This window comes from Conger conger, chromosome 17 (genome assembly GCF_963514075.1).
Source record: "Conger conger chromosome 17, fConCon1.1, whole genome shotgun sequence".
Lineage (NCBI taxonomy): Eukaryota > Metazoa > Chordata > Actinopteri > Anguilliformes > Congridae > Conger > Conger conger.
The window spans coordinates 18,833,427-18,850,343 of NC_083776.1; the positions used below are offsets into that span (position 1 = coordinate 18,833,427).

The 16,917-nt window shown below is 45.0% G+C and overlaps 1 protein-coding gene across 1 annotated transcript in view; it reads left to right on the forward strand.

The window, feature by feature from the left end:
• The first annotated feature begins 1,260 nt into the window (after positions 1 to 1,260).
• The window catches only part of parp4 (poly (ADP-ribose) polymerase family, member 4), a 39,457-nt gene continuing 23,800 nt past the window's right edge, over positions 1,261 to 16,917 (forward strand). Inside the window, exons 1-15 of the mRNA XM_061226001.1 lie at positions 1,261 to 1,355; positions 2,011 to 2,150; positions 3,235 to 3,442; positions 4,311 to 4,560; positions 4,823 to 4,901; positions 5,166 to 5,273; positions 7,699 to 7,857; positions 8,502 to 8,639; positions 11,754 to 11,921; positions 12,997 to 13,145; positions 13,221 to 13,352; positions 13,529 to 13,627; positions 14,577 to 14,760; positions 15,798 to 15,945; positions 16,640 to 16,776. Of these exons, the coding sequence (XP_061081985.1) occupies positions 2,025 to 2,150; positions 3,235 to 3,442; positions 4,311 to 4,560; positions 4,823 to 4,901; positions 5,166 to 5,273; positions 7,699 to 7,857; positions 8,502 to 8,639; positions 11,754 to 11,921; positions 12,997 to 13,145; positions 13,221 to 13,352; positions 13,529 to 13,627; positions 14,577 to 14,760; positions 15,798 to 15,945; positions 16,640 to 16,776 (2,085 nt within the window). The 5' untranslated portion in view covers positions 1,261 to 1,355; positions 2,011 to 2,024. The remainder of the gene's footprint in view (positions 1,356 to 2,010; positions 2,151 to 3,234; positions 3,443 to 4,310; positions 4,561 to 4,822; positions 4,902 to 5,165; positions 5,274 to 7,698; positions 7,858 to 8,501; positions 8,640 to 11,753; positions 11,922 to 12,996; positions 13,146 to 13,220; positions 13,353 to 13,528; positions 13,628 to 14,576; positions 14,761 to 15,797; positions 15,946 to 16,639; positions 16,777 to 16,917) is intronic.

Genomic DNA, 16,917 nt, shown 5'->3' on the forward strand with positions numbered 1-16,917 from the left:
CGACTGAGAGGACTGTGTGATTTCTTTCAAATAAAATAATTGTTTCACAAACAATTGTCACAACGAGCTTTACAGAAAACCCTGGCCTAAGCCCCCAAGAGAGCAAGCCTAGGACAACAGTGGCAAGTAAAACTCCCTGGTGAAATTTAGGAAGAAACCTGACAAGGGGGAAGCCCATCCTCTGACTGGCTCAAGGTGTGGCTTCTCATAAACAGCATGGTCAATCAGCAGATATTCACGCTAATTAAACTAGCCATGGCCAGGTAAGAGAGGCGTGATGGCTGCTCTCTCTGGACATGATGATTGCTCTCCATGGGGTGTAATAGCTGCTCTCTCTGGACATGATGATTGCTCTCCATGGGGTGTGATGGCTGCTCTCCATGGGGTGTGATAGCTGCTCTCTCTGGACATGATGATTGCTCTCCATGGGGTGTGATGGCTGCTCTCCATGGGGTGTGATAGCTGCTCTCTCTGGACATGATGATTGCTCTCCATGGGGTGTGATGGCTGCTCTCCATGGGGTGTGATAGCTGCTCTCTCTGGACATGATGATTGCTCTCCATGGGGTGTGATGGCTGCTCTCTCTGGACATGATGATTGCTCTCCATGGGGTGTGATAGCTGCTCTCTCTGGACATGATGATTGCTCTCCATGGGGTGTGATGGCTGCTCTCCATGGGGTGTGATAGCTGCTCTCCATGGGGTGTGATGACTGCTCTCAGTTGGTCTATTGGCTGACAGTGGGGCTATGTGTCCTTGTGTGGGCTGGAAGTATTTAAGTTGAGCAGCCATGCACTTGTGGGACAGGGGTGCGGAGATCAGCCAAAACCCTGAGAGAAGGTAGAGAGAGACAGGAAGGAAGGGAAGCAGGAAATTTTCTGTGATCTCTGACATCACATTATGGTAACACTCATTGACGAGTGTCTATGCCGGCAGTTCTATGTGAGTAGAATAATTGCCAGTAGCCTACTGGTCAGGTAAACTGATATGTAAGCAACCAAGGCAAAATATTCAAGAAAATGATATATGCATGTTTCATTAAATGGATAGCCTGAATACCATAAAGTCTGGATGATGTGGGTATTCAATGCCTTTTTAGCAATAATTCAGCTAAACACCTTTGGATTAATGCAGGTCGACAGTGATCTGTGTGAATGAAACCACATTTCATCCCTACCACTAGATGGTGCTACTCTGCACGCTAGCCTTCATACTGTACTTCACTGCAAAAAACTAAAAGGCGTGTTTGACTGTAAATAAACAGGAAGACTTGCGCCGTATTCTTATTGCCTTCTCACGGAAGACGTGTTGCAGAACTGCGTTGAGTGCCCAGAACTCCAGATTGCACCGACAGCGGTAAGTATAACCTTATTTTCACACAAAGTAGTTTTGCTATCTAATGTAAAAGCTAAACAATGTTCTTATGACTCAAATCAAACAATGACTTCCATAAAAGGCTTTTGGTCAAGCCAGATAAGGCTATGTTAGGTCATCCTTTCTTACTTGCGTAGCGACACATTTAGCGAAAGTTACAATACCAGGTATAAAATACCAACCATTGCTGCCCAACGAATAAAGGTCGAGAGAAGGACCCTAAATAACGTATTGTTGTTTTCACAGCAATGGTGCTCGGGTTTTATCTTTCTAGTTTGCCCAGTCATGAAGAAATCTTCCTAATGCGCACGGTTGTGCAGTGTCAGGTGACTGGCTCAGATGGGTGGAGCACGTTAGCTTGTCCCTTTCAGTGAAGTTAATCACACAGATGACTTGGTAAATGACACAGCGAACATTAACATAGCAGACTATGTAAATCACAGACGAGGATTGCGTTTAGACTAAATTGTTTTCGGTCTGTGAAACTGTCCCTTTATCTACAATAATCATTATTATTGAGCAACCACAAACAACCCTTCAGTAAGCAGAGTTTCAACTAGGTTGTATTAAAGTTGACCTACTTTGACCAGTAATGTGTGTGTGTGTGTGTGTGTGTGTGTGTGTACACTTGATGTAGCTGAAACTGCAGTCATGGTGATCTTTGGGAACTGTTCAGTGGTTCTGGATGTGAAGGGCCTCCCCATCAAAGAAAAGAAGAAGCTCAAACTGGCAATAACAGACAATGGAGGTAGCATTGCCTACGTGGTCAACAAGCAGGTATGCCTTTTTAGCCCAACATCATCCAAGGAAGCATTAGTCTCACTGCACCGCCCATAAGCAAAAGGTTTGTAAAAACCATAGATGTTGATTAGTTGGTTTTAATAAGTGACACAATATAGAAAATTTTGCATGATTATCGCCCCTTTATACAGTCTATAGTGGCATAATTGGACATACAATTCTTATCATCTCAATGTAAAATTCAGTTCTGAAGTGCCTATGTTAAGATTAGTGAATTCATATAAGAATATACAATGTTCTTTTTTTTTTTTTTTTTACAAATGTCGCACATGAGTATATATATAATGGATCATAATAATGTAAAAATAAACGTTTCTATGTGTGTCATTTAGCAAAACATACAGTATACAACAGAAATGAGTACACCCCTATCACTTAAATGTGAAATGATTCAAAATTGTATCACCTTACAGTAATTTCATACATACAATACAATATTGAATCATTTGACATTCTTCTGTTGTACACTGTACTAATCAACATATATGATTTTCATAAGCCTTTTGTATATGGGCGAATCTGAGGAAAGCTTCCTCTAAGCCTGTGCATTTGTTGGTCATTGTCAGATTTGACTTGGTTCCTCTTTGATAGCACAACCACCATTGTACTAATTCAGGTTTATGGTATTTTGGTTATAATTCTATGGTTTTGTGTTTCTCTCCTTAAGGTTTGTTATGGGTGTAATCTGTATGTAGAATATGCATTTTGATTTTGGGTTAGCACCGTGCATTGTTTCCTGGTTTGCACTGTGCCTTAATGAGAACTCATAACTCATGGTTGAGGAGTGTTTTTAGCCAGGCACGGTGGTGCAGTGATTTGAGAAGGGCTCAAATCCCAACCAGGGCCTTCCTGCGTGGAGTTAGCATTTTCTCCCCATGCCTGTGTGGGTTTCCTCCGGGTAGTCTGGTTTCCACCCACTATACAAATACAAAGACATACTGATTAGGCTACTAGAGGCCTTAACAGGGTGTTGCTGCAAAATTGCATGCATGCTCAGTCAACTTACCCTGTATAGATAAAGGTTAATAAATAAATACCCCCACCTCTTCCTGCATCTCAGTGCACTCACGTCATCACAAACAACCTGGCCAAGCTGAGCACCAACCGGCAGCGCAGTATCCACAAGTTCCAGGTCCCAGTGGTGGGGGTGGAGTATGTGTCCCACTGCCTGGAGAAAGGGGCTCTCCTTCCTGCTAAGGAGTACAGTCTGGTCACCGCCCCTAGCTCCCAAACCGATTCATCACCTTCTCCCAACCTCCAAGCCTCAGGTGAGTCTGCAGAATGTAGCAGTGTTCACACAGAGTTACCTGGAGGGAGTGACTCGAGGACCCCAGGGCTTGTATTCAGGCCCTCCAGAACCTGTAAGTATGGACTTCAACCCCATCGGCAGCGTGTTAGACCATGCTGCTACAAGTTACCTGGAAAAAAGGTGTTGCCCAGGAACAGTTCAAACAATGGCTCAATATCTGGGTGATTAGTTCATCCACTAACTGGGAGTGTCTCTAACAGGCATTTGGCAGACGCTCTTAACCAGAGCGGTGTGCAACAAAGTGCCGGGGATAAGTGCGCCGAAAAACCCCTGAGGGAAGTACAGTTCCAAGTGCTAGGAATGACCACAAAGATGAGAGCTTGGACCTTGTAGATTAATCTGATGAGAAAGGATGTTATAGCATTTTTAAGCCTGTAGTGAGTCAAACTGGTAGCTCACAACATTACAGCTGTTAGGATATGATCTGTAAATGTCATATGGATGTCGGGAAGAACTTGCTCTGAGATACCTAAACTGGAGACCAAAAGCACTAATTTCTTGTTCAACATATATATGGATTTGGGTGGGGAGGAGGGGGGGTATTCTCAGATGCACAAAGGGAATTATCAGACAAAATGACATTCAATATTCATCATAAGGCATTTAGATGAATTGCAAGATCATGTAGTTTGTCCTGTTTGAGGAAAACCGAAATGATTCCGATCTTAAATCCAGTTGAAGGCTTGAGATTTTTAATGGTTCATTTCATTAGTGAAAAATGCAAGTTTCAAACCCAAACGACAGAGCATCTGTGGGTTTTTGTTGTATGCACTTTAGTGCATGTACTGGCTGACAGTGGGGCTCTGTGTCCTTGTGTGGGCTGTAAGTGTTTAAGGTGACCAGCCAGACACCAGTGGGACAGGGCTCCAGGGATCAGCCAAAACCACAAACACCTGCACCTGTGGGACAGGGGTCCAGGGATCAGCCAAAACCCCAACCACCTGCACCTGTGGGACAGGGGTCCAGGGATCAGCCAAAACCCCAACCACCTGCACCTCAGCAGGGGGAGAAAGAGGAGGAGAGGGGCAGGAAGAACGACGGAGAGGCGAGGATGGGGAAATACCTGGGCAGTCACAGGTGTGCTGGAGTTACTCTACTGGTTTTCACAGCCTGGGAGGCAGAAAAGAGGGAGTGTCCTCGTTCCTGTCAGACTGGGAGTGGAAATGTCCATTACTGATGTTACATTTAGTTATATTTAGTTACATTTAGCCTGGCTGTACCTGTAAAATGTGCCTCAGGGTGCAGTATGCATTAAACAAATGCTTTTTCCTATCTGTAGACTGTAAAGCCTTGTTCCTCAAATCATAGCCCTGCATAACATGTTTTTCTCATTCTGTAGAGTGTACAGCGAAAGTGACAGTGATCTGCCAACATATCCCTCTAATTTTGAGGTGGCCAAGTATTCCATTTTTGAAAAAGTAAGCCTTTATCATTTTCTCCATATTTTCAAAACATGTTTTGTGAGGCTAAAATATATATACATGTGTGTAAGAGAGCGAGGCAGTTTGTGTTTGTTCGCAAGATGTTGTGTGTATGCATGCAGGTCTGTTCGGCATATGTTTGACTGTGCATGTTAGATAGAGAGATAGGTGCATTATTGCATTTATATAGTGGTTCAAACGTTTATGCAGAGTGTACATGTTAAAGTGGGATTCACCGTGCTGATGAATGCGCATCTCCAGGTTAGCTCAAACAGGCAGTGGTCAGTGCTGGAGCTGCAGAGCTGCAGAGGACAGGCTGGGCGGCAGTACCGGGTGGTCCGTTACTGGAGCGAGGGTGATGGCTCTCAGGTGAGGTCACCCTTCACTCCCTCGTGTGTACCTGTGCTGTAGTGTACGCTGCCAATCAACAATCAAACCAATCCAACAGCATCCATCCCTGAAGAGCTAATACAATCGCATGCACTACTGTCACTCGCCCAATGCTAGATCCACCCTTTAAGGTGGCAGCCTGTAGCCTAGATACATGACTGGGACCCAGAATGTTGACGGTTCAAGCCCTGGGGCCTCATTTATAAAACTGTGCTTAGGATTCACGTCAAAAGGTTGCGTAAGCATGAAACCTAGGACGTGCGTACGCAAAACAATAGTCTGATTTATAAAACAGTGCATACGCACGTCCCACGCCAATTTTCCTTTATAAATCACAATCAACTCTAAATGTGGCGCAGCTTTGCCGGCTTCATGTCCCGCCCACAGTTGCCTATAAATAGGCAGTGAAACGCCCCTAATGAATATGCATTTCACGAAGACGACAATGGCAAACGCTGAAAAGAAGGCCAAGAAAAGGGATTTCAGCCATTTTATTACCTCTGAAAAGCTACAGGTGTGGGAATTATCCTGTAAATGACGAACAGTTCTGCACAACGAATGTGATGATGACGATGATAATAATAATAATAATAATAATACACGTCATTTGTCTAGCACCATTGAAAACACAGTTACAAAATTAAGAGATAAAACGAACAAAAATGTATAACAATAAACACATTATAAAACGTAATATATGAATATGATAATATATGAAACTATGCTCGTATCTGCCCGACTGACGCATTGTAAACGGCATCAGTGCAGCGCAATTTGTCCGACTGTTCACCATATTATTTATGAGAATACATTTAATAACATGAAGTATTGTTTAACAATTCGTCTACATATTTGAGGGATTATTTTACAACAACATCTCCGTTTATATTTATCATCCTAAATCATATTTTTTGGGCACTCCAGGGAGCATCAATCAAACAGCTGTTTGTTTATTCGTTGTAAGAGAGGCTTTTATCCGTTTTTGCAAATTAACTCTTCGTATATGATACGTGAGAGGTAATATTTCATTACATTACATTACATGACATTACATTACATTGGCTGGCATTTAGCAGACGCTCTTATCCAGAGCGACGTACAACAAAGTGCAAATTAAACACAAGAACAAGTGCAAATAGGACCTGAGAGGACAGTATAGTTCCGAGTCCTAGTGTAAACATGCAGAAAATCAGAACCCTTTAAGAGTACAATCAACAACAATCAATTTCGATTTATTTTACACAGTGGTATCTGTTGTATATCATTTTCGACTTCTCTCGTCGCCAAATGTTGTGTTGCACTTAGGAAGGGAGAGAACCCGTATAGCGAGATTCAACAACACAACACTTTAATAAGTATAACAGGGACGAAGCACGTCCTTACAGCAGCCATACCCAGCCACAACTCCCGGCAAATCTTTATACCTTTTTAAATCCTGTTTCACTTCCCGTTTTCCTGGTCTTACGTCACGAGCATTAAAGGCACAGTTTCTCATTTCCCCAGTTAATGTGCGTACGCATGGGTCAGAGTTTCCGTGGAGGACCGCACATTTTCCGGTCAAGTTCGTTTTTTATAAATGCCAAAATTTGCTTAGAAAGTGGCGTACGCATTCTTTTGTGCCTACGCAACGTTTATAAATGAGGCCCCTGGTGTAGCCACAATGAGATAAGTACAGCTGTTGGGCCCTTGAGACCCTTAACCCCACATCCAGGGGGGGATTGTCCCCTGCTTAGTCTAATCAACTCTGAATCGTTTTGGATAAAAGCACCTGCTAAATAACAAATTGTCATTATTATTAAGGTGTGACATCACAAATATGTGAGTAGAATGTTCTTAACTGAACATTCTAATGCTAATGTAAAAATCCCAACTGATAATTGAAAGCAATGGTGTTCTAGAACACTGACTTAGAATGTTGAAAAAAAACATTCCAAAAAACTTGCTCTTCAAAGGGTTGAAGAACTGGCCACCAGGCAGCAATAATCAAGAAGCAGGAAGCAAGGGTTGTGAGGGATGACTTGGATACTTATCATTCAGTTCTCAATAGTGTGTTATTACTTGTTTAATAACTTGTTCACTAGGATGATATTTTTGCTAGTTTTGTTGGCTATGTAAGTTGTTTATTGTTCCAACGTAAGTGTTTATTATTCTATTGTGTTGTGCTGGAATAGTTTTAGATATAATCCATTGTTAGATTTATCAAATAGGCCCTAGTCCTTATTTGTGTTGTACTCTCAGCACTTGAAACTGTACTTCCCTCTAGGGTCTTTCAGCACACTTGTCCCTGGTCATGGGTATGCACTTTGTTCTACGTCGCTCTAGATAAGATCGTCTGCCAAATGCCAATAATGTAATGTAATGTAATGTCAGTGATGGTGATGTCAGTCTGTACATCCTGCCATAGGCCACAGTGACTCGTGACAAGCTGGTCCACTGCTCCGGCTCTGAGGAAGCCCTCCAGGTGTACGAGATGCTGGAGAAGGAGCTTCACGTCCAGGGTTTCAAAAGGAAGGATGACCTGCCCCCACTGCCCCAGGGCCTGGGCTCCAGCAAGCTGCATGAGGTGAGAGCTGGGCGCCTCAGAGCTGAATCAGAGCTGAAAGCATCAGAGCTGAATCAGAGCTGGTTGCCTCAGAACTGAATGCATGCTGAAACTGGAGGTGTGTTTCTGGTGATGAGCCCCATAATGTGCTGCCAGTCATAGTCTGCTCTGAGCAGAAGGCTTGATTCTCCACAGCTAAAACGCAATGATTGTATAAAGTGCTGATTCACAGATAGAGTACGGCTGCTGGCACTGCCCATTCTACCCCTGATGAGTCACTGCAGCACTAGTTCTGTTGGTTTGCCATAGGTCCCCAGATACACTGGTGTCCAGGGAGAATGCCCGTACAGAAATCAGCAGAAGCTCTTGGCACATTTGACAATCCAGATTAACAATATTAATACTACAAATGTAATGAATCTGGGTAACATGTGTGACCTTCCCCTAATTAAATGCAAGTTTTTTTACTGCTTGTGTTTATGACCTGGATGAATCAGCAGAGAGGACTGGCAGGTGTATTTCTGTCAATATGACAATATGAGAGAGTTAGAGCAGGTGACATGGACAGAGATCCGACAGAGAGGATTCTGCTTAGACACAGACAAGGCTCTGGGTCCATAAGTGTCAGTTGGGTAACAGCGGCCTGCGTTGTGTGTGATTGACAGCTGCTTCTGGAGGAGAAAATGAACAGAACTGGCATCTCAGAGGACGTGGGCGTGTTTGTGGAGCTGTTATGGACAGAAGCCCTTGGTTGCTTGAGCGACATCCTGACGATCCCCCTTAACAAGATTAGTCTCAATGATGTAAGGTTTTGTTTGTTCACCGCTTGTGTTCATTTAAGCCAGCCTGTTTGTTTTGACAAACATGGATGAAGGTTTCTGCACAACTAACACTTACAGCTTGTATGCTACCTCTTATGTGAACAGTGTGTGTGTTTGTATGCTACCTGTATGTGACCTGTGTGTGTTTGAATGCTACCTGTATGTGACCTGTGTGCATGTTTGTACATTACCTGTATGTGACCTGTGCATGTGTGTGAGTGACCTGTTTGTGTGTTTGTATGTGACCTGTGTGTGTTTGTACTGTGTGTGTAAGTGACCTGTGTGTGTGTGAGCAAGCAGTGTGTGTGTGTGAGTGATCTGTGTGTTTGTATGTGACCTGTGTGTGTGTATGTACATTACCTGTGTGTGTTTGTATGTGACCTGTGTGTGTGTGTGTGTGTGTGTGAGTGACCTTCTTTGAAAAGAAGGTCGATGCTATTCGCAATTCCTTCTCCCAACCCTCCACCCCTGCTGACCCTCCTACCCTCCCCAACTCCCTAACCTCCTTTTCTCCCCTCTCTGATGCCGACACACTGAAACTCCTTACTTCCCACCGCCCAACCACCTGTCCTCTTGACCCCATCCCCTCTCCCCTCCTACAATCTATATCTGATGACATTCTCCCTTTTCTCTCCTCTCTAATCAACACCTCCCTCTCTTCCGGCACCATGCCCTCTTCCCTGAAGAGGGCCAGAGTCACTCTCCTGCTCAAAAAACCTACTCTTGACCCCTCTGCCCTGAACAACTACCGGCCTGTCTCTCTTCTTCCCTTTCTGGCTAAAACTCTGGAACGGGCGGTCTGCTCCCAACTGCCCACTTATCTTCTCCAGAACAATCTCCATGACCCCAACCAGTCTGGCTTCAAGAGTGGCCACTCCACTGAAACCGCCCTGCTCGCGGTCACTGAGGCACTCCACTCTGCTAAAGCAAAATCCCTCTCCTCTGTCCTCATCTTCCTCGACCTGTCGGCCACCTTCGATACAGTCAACCGTGAGATTCTGCTCTCATCGCTGTCTGGGATGGGTGTCACAGGTTCTGCACTCGCTTGGTTTTCCTCCTACCTCTCTGGTCACTCCTACCAGGTGACTTGGAGGGGCTCAGTCTCCGACCCTCAACCCCTACGAACTGGAGTCCCGCAGGGCTCGGTTCTTGGGCCTCTCCTCTTCTCGCTATACACCATGTCTCTTGGTTCTGTTATCTCTTCCCACAGCTTTTCTTATCATTCCTACGCTGATGACACCCAACTCTTCATTTCCTTCCCCCCCGACACCCAAATCACCACACGGATCGCTGCCTGCTTGGCTGATATCTCTGCGTGGATGACTTCCCACCACCTGAAGCTCAACCTTGCCAAAACTGAGCTTCTCTACATCCCTGCTAAGTCCTCTCCGTCAATCGACCTCTCATTGACTGTTGAGGACTTTGTAGTTTCCTCCTCCCATACGGCAAAGAATCTTGGGGTGACTCTTGATAACTGCCTCACCCTGGCTCCGCAAGTATCCTCCACTGCCAGAACCTGCAGGTTCTTTCTGTATAATATACGCCGTATCTGTCATCTCCTGACTGAGAAAGCCACCCAGCTCCTAGTCCAGGCGCTCGTCATTTCCCACCTGGATTACTGCAACTCCCTCCTAGCCGGTCTCCCAGCGTGTGCCATCAAGCCCCTCCAGCTGGTCCAGAATGCTGCAGCCCGCCTGATCACCAGTCAGCCCAGGTCGGCTCATGTCACCCCGCATCTCATTGGCCTCCACTGGCTTCCTATTGCCGCACGCATCCGTTTCAAGGCCCTAGTGTTGGCATTTCAGGCTGCTAAGGGGACTGCCCCACCTTACATACAATCCCTGATCACTCCCTACTCCCCAGCTAGACCACTCCGGTCTGCCAGCTCTGGTCGCCTTACGGTTCCCTCTATACGTGCACCTGGCGGTCGAGCTGCACGTTCACGCCTGTTTTCCGTTCTGGTTCCTCAGTGGTGGAATGACTTGCCTACCACTGTCAGAACAGCAGAATCCCTCCCCCTATTTCGACGCAGACTCAAAACCCACCTTTTCAAACTCTACCTTAGTCCTCCCTCCTGGTTTCCCCTGCCCCTCCTTTCTGATATCCCTATCCTTGTCTAACCCCCCAAAAAAAATAAAAAAAAATAATGCACTTCTGATGACAACTATGTTTAGAACAGCATTTCCTGTGTATTTTGCTAGTTTCTGGATGTGATGCTCTGACTTATGGTACAACCTATGCACTTGTAAGTCGCTTTGGATTAAAAGCGTCTGCCAAATGACTAAAATGTAAATGTAATGTGTGTGTGTGTGAGTGACCTGTGTGTGTGTGTGAGTGACCTGTGTGTGTTTGTATGTGACTTGTTTGTGTGTGTGAGTGACCTGTGTGTGTGTGTGTGTGTGTGAGTGACCTGTGTGGGTGTGTGTGAGTGACCTGTGTGGGTGTGTGTGAGTGACCTGTGTGTGTGTGTGTGTGTGTGTGTGAGTGACCTGTGTGAGTGTGTGTGTGACCTGTGTGTGTGTGAGTGACCTGTGTGTGTGAGTTACCTGTGTGAGTGTGTGTTAGTGACCTGTGTGTGTATGTGTGTGACCTGTGTTTGTGTGTGAGTGACCTGTGTGAGTGTGTGTGTTTGTATGTGACTTGTGTGTGTGTGTGTGAGTGACCTGTCTGTGTTTGTATGTGACTTGTTTGTGTGTGTGAGTGACCTGTGTGTGTGTGTGTGTGTGAGTGACCTGTGTGAGTGTGTGACCTGTGTGTGTGAGTTACCTGTGTGAGTGTGTGTTAGTGACCTGTGTGTGTGTGTGTGTGACCTGTGTGTGTGAGTGACCTGTGTGAGTGTGTGTTAGTGACCTGTGTGTGTGTGTGTGTGTGTGACCTGTGTGTGTGAGTGACCTGTGTGGGTGTGTGTGAGTGACCTGTGTGTGTGTGTGTGTGAGTGACCTGTGTGAGTGTGTGTTAGTGACCTGTGTGTGTGTGACCTGTGTGTGTGTGAGTGACCTGTGTGAGTGTGTGTGTGTTTGTATGTGACTTGTGTGTGTGTGTGAGTGACCTGTGCATGTGTGTGTGAGTGACCTGTGTGTGTTTGTACGTTCCCAGGTGAGCCGGGCGGAGGGTCTGCTGCTGCAGGCACACAAGGTCTTAAAGGAGCAGACTGATTCTAACCAAATTCTACATCTCTCAAATGAGTTCATCAGACTCCTGCCCCACAAGCAAACGCCCACTCTCACCCTGCAAGTAATCTCAAGCAAACTGGACCTCTGCCAGGTACTGCAGCAAACACAGGCTGTGCGCACAGCCCAGTCAAACTGCTACAAACTGTGCGCACAGCACAGTCAAACTGCTACAAAACGCAACATGGATATTGAGCTCTTTATAAGCTGCTCAGTGTTTCAGATGTACATGTCTGTTTTACTGCACAGATATTGTGTAATTGCTTCCATATTGGATGAATATGGAATATTTATTTCTTAAAAAGTCCCATATTGTACACCTTTCCAGTGTTTTATTTTAGGTCCTGATATTGGTTTTAAGTACCAAAACTTCTCTCTATGCAGTTTTACACGTCCATTCTCTGACTCCTCTGATGAGCTTCATCAAGAACAGGCTGTTTTAGTGACTGTATCTGAAACGCTCAAGCGACCAACATATTTCACACACTAATGACCAACCAGGGTCAGATATGACCTCAATTTCAAACTAATGAAAAATCTATTCAAAAACAGTTTTTTAAATTAAAATGTCATTAAATATGTAAAATACATTTCATTTTCATAAAAAATTTAAATAAATATATATCGATATTATTACAATGACAGCATATTTAATGTCACACAGATTGTCTTCATACAGGGGAATGGGGGAATAGTGAGCCATAACACATGTAACCCGTGTGAGGTCAATATATAATGTTATTGAGGTAACGTTTTGATGAATTACATATATCCTATTTATGAATGTGATATGACACTGTTCTCTGATATTTGCCTCAATCAGGGGACTCTATAATAGTAATACTATTCACAAGCTCTGTATTTTCTGCTGCTAAAATGTTCTATAGCCACTGAGACACAGACGTCCCCTACTTCAAGCTGCAACCCAAACTGAAATACCACATTTCTAACTTCACAGTCAATGTTTCTAACATTTGTTCAGTAAGTTGGTCACTCACAGAGTGTGTCCTTGTTCAGTCACTCAGAGTGTGTGCTTGTTCAGTCACTCAGAGTGTGTGCTTGTTCAGTCACTCACAGAGTGTGTGCTTGTTCAGTCACTCAGTGTGTGCTTGTTCAGTCACTCACAGAGTGTGTGCTTGTGTAATCACTCACAGTGTGTGCTTGTTCAGCTCATCAGGGACCTGCTGCAGGTGAGAGAGGCGGTGCTGTGGCAGAGCGCTTCCCGCCTGGGTTATTACCGCGGCCTGCGATGCAGCATCGACCCCGTTCCCGCAGACAGCCCGGAGTTCCTGTCCGTCAGAGGCCTCCTCCGGGACAGGTACCTCCCCACAGTGCGGTCGAATGTGTTCTGGAGCCGGTGCTCAGTCAGCTGACCCTCTGTGTATCCGCGCAGGCCTGTGCAGGTGCATCAGCTGTTCCGTGTCAGCAGGGCCGCGGAGCTGACAGCCTTCCGGGGAGACCTGGGGAACGTGCGGTCCCTCCTGCACTCCTCCGCTCCTAGAAACTTCGTGGGAATTCTGTCCCGGTGAGCCAAAGCTCATCAGACTCACATTGGCCTGTCAGTCACTCCCAATTACCTGTCAATCACTCTTGACTGTAGCTGTCATTCATGAGATGTCTGTGACTGACGAGGTCTCTGTGATTGACGTGTTCTCTGTGACTGACCAGACCGTCTAATTGACATGTTCATTTCTCTCTCAGGGGGCTGTTGCTGCCCAGATTTGGAGTGGAGCATCATGGGATAGATAGGACAGACATTGGGAACCTGGGTGGTGGAATTTACTTCAGTGATTCTCTGAGGTCAGTGGACTAGCTATTTTATAATTTCTTTATTATTTTATTATATATATTTTTTAAATGTATTATTATTATTATTTTATTATAACAATATATAATGTATATGTTTTTTATGGGCGGCACGGATGGTGGAGTGGGTAGCATTGCCGCCTCACAGCAAGGTCCTGGGTTCGAATCCCCGTCGGCCGGAGTTTGCATGTTCTCCCCGTGTTTGCGCGGGTTTCCTCCGGGTACTCCGGTTTCCTCCCACAGTCCAAAGAGCTTAGCTTAGGCTGATTGGAGAGTCTAAATTGCCCATAGGTATGAGTGTGTGAGTGAATGGTGTGTGTGCCCTGCGATGGACTGGTGACCTGTCCAGGGTGTATTCCTGCCTTTCGCCCAATGTATGCTGGGATAGGCTCCAGCCCCCCTGCGACCCTATTCAGGATAAGCGGGTTAAGATAATGGATGGATGGATGGATGTTTTTTATTAATTTATTAGTACATGAACAAGAATTTGTCTTTGCAGTTGCTCTACTGAATGTCTGCAAATAAAATTGCTGTAAAATGCAAGTTAAGATGGCCTGAGGAGCATTTTATCTGAACTAGGCCAAGCAGAGTTTAAGTTATATTAATATTCCCTCGGAAGTGCACATTACCGCATTTGAAGTGATCAGATTCTAATTCTGTTTGTGATTCCAACAATGTAGAAATTTAAGAGGCCTATTAACACAGGCAGATATTTCCCTGAAGCAGTTCTAGTTTGCTGATTAGAATGATTTCAATGGAACATTTTAAGACTTACGTAAGAATCACAACTGCTAATTGAAAACAACACTGTTTCCAGAACACTGGCTGAGAATTTCGAATAAAACTTTCCAAAAAAGCCCACTCTTCGAAGGGTTAAATACCCTGCCACTGTCTGCTCACACACACCCAATTCCTTTACTGATGTTTCAACACTCCCTGACAGCACCAGTCTGAAGTACTCCAAGCCCGGTGCCACGGACGGCTCTCGCCTGCTCCTGGTCTGCGACGTTGCTCTGGGGAAATGCCAGGACCTCCGTAAGAAGAATATGAGCCTGAGCTCAGCCCCGGAGGGCTACCACAGTGTGCACGGTGTCCGATGCTCCCCCAAACTGACCTCTGACTTTGAGGTGCGTACTGTATGAGGATTCAGAAAAACAACCTTTCCTCTGTATACAACTTGTATGCAACTGATTGGGACTAGACAGCTGTCGATTGCTATGCGTGGTTTCTGTTAACCCTTTAAGATGCAAGATCACAAATATGTGTTTAACCCTATCCACTCTGCCCCATTGTGGTTCAGTCGTTGACATCTCAAATTATTGTTGTGTTCATATTTATATCATACAAAAAACTGATGCAATAAAAGCAAGTGACGGTGATGCCAGATTGTTAAAAAGACTGTTCGCTAGCGAGAACAGCAGTTCAGATGCTTACCAGCCTCTTATTTGCAAAGCAGGGCAATAGAACTCCAGCCTCCTCCGAGCCATGCACATGGTTTACAACCCTCACCTCCTCACAGACTCAGACAATAAAAGGCATATTCTATTCTAATCCTTGATACCGTTTCTGTATGTCAAAAAAATCATGTTCCAATATAAGAACAAAAATATACAATTCAGAAGTTGCATGAATAAACATGCAAAATGTTTTTTTAATTTTTATTCCACGTCCGACTGACATAAACTCACTGAGCACTGTATTAGGTATTTATTACTTTTTTTTTTTACTTATTGGTCTTCTGTTTCTGTAACTTATCCACTTAGATGTCTGTTTGGTCTCAAATATCTGAATGGTACAAGCCTCTTCTTTAATTTAAGTCTGCAACCGCGTGTGTGCAGTAAATCGTTTTTGAGATATTGACACTTTAATAGAACTAGTACAAAATAGGTGGAAATTGCTCTCTAGGGGGGCAAGGTGGAAAGAGTTAGCTGAACATCCTGATGCTGATGTAACCAATCACTGCTGTTGAAAGGAATGCAGTTCTAGAACACTGACTTAATAAAAAATATAAAATAAACATTCCAAATAACCTACTCTTCGAATGGTTCAACATAATAAATGATTACAATAAAAGTGTTGGCTGGGACAGCATATAGTAGATAGAAGGATGGCCCTGCTAGTCCCGAAATAACAGCTTTTTTGGTTTGGTGGCTGTGCTTGCTAGGATGATGAATACGTGGTGTACCAGACGGACCAGGTTGAGGTGAAGTATGTGGTGCAGTTCAGTTTGGAAGACGAGCTGGTGAAGACCTTCCAGCCGCCTCTTGACCTTTCTCCTGATAGGACGCACACGGCTTGCCCTTCCGACGTCTGTGAGTCCATTACATTACATTACAGGCATTTACAGGCATCACTCCCTACTCCCCAGCTAGACCACTCCGGTATGCCGCCTTATGGTTCCCTGGCGAGCTGCACGTTCACGCCCGTTTTCCGTTCTGATTCCTCAGTGGTGGAATGACTTGCCTACCACAGAATCCCACCCCCTACTTCAACACAGACTTAAAACACACCTTTTTAAACTGTACCTTAACTGTACCTTAGTCCTCCCTCCTGATTCCCCCCCCAGTGTGACTAAGTGGTCACTGTGTGGAGCTTTCTAGGTCATGTAGTGGAGGCAAAAACACTGGAGGTTTTCATTTCATTACATTAAGGGCATTTGGCAGACACTTATCCAGAATGACATACAACAAAGTGCAAAGTGCAAACCCATAACTAGGGATAAGTGTGTTGAAAGACCCAAGAGGGAAGTAAAATTTCAACTGCTAGCTGCACAACAAAGATAAGGACCAGGGCCTATTTGATAATCGGATTTAGAATTTTTTTTCAAGACTAGGCTTGACGAGGTGCTTGATACAATTTAGCTTTCACGTTATGTTATGTGACGTTTCCGTTTGCTCTTGATCCTTGTAGTACAGAGAATGCTCAAGTCTGAGCGAGCGGTTTGAAGGGCCTGTGATATTGGGGGGTGTTGACAGCTGACTGCTGATGTGTTTGCCACGTTCCCAGTGCCAGAAACGGAGGCGGACACTGTTTGGAGAAACCGCCTGGAAGACGTGACCGCGGGGCTGCAGGACAGCGCGGGTGAACAGCTGCCCCTACAGGCCGTACATGTGAAGTGCAAGCTCATGGACCTGCTGACACAGGTGCATTACTGCCAGTAAACAAACTCACCTGCCATTAACATCACCTGGTCACACACACACTGCCAATAAACCACCTCACCTGCTGTTAACCTCACCTGGTCACACAGGTACTGCCAATAAACAAACTCACCTGCCATTAAG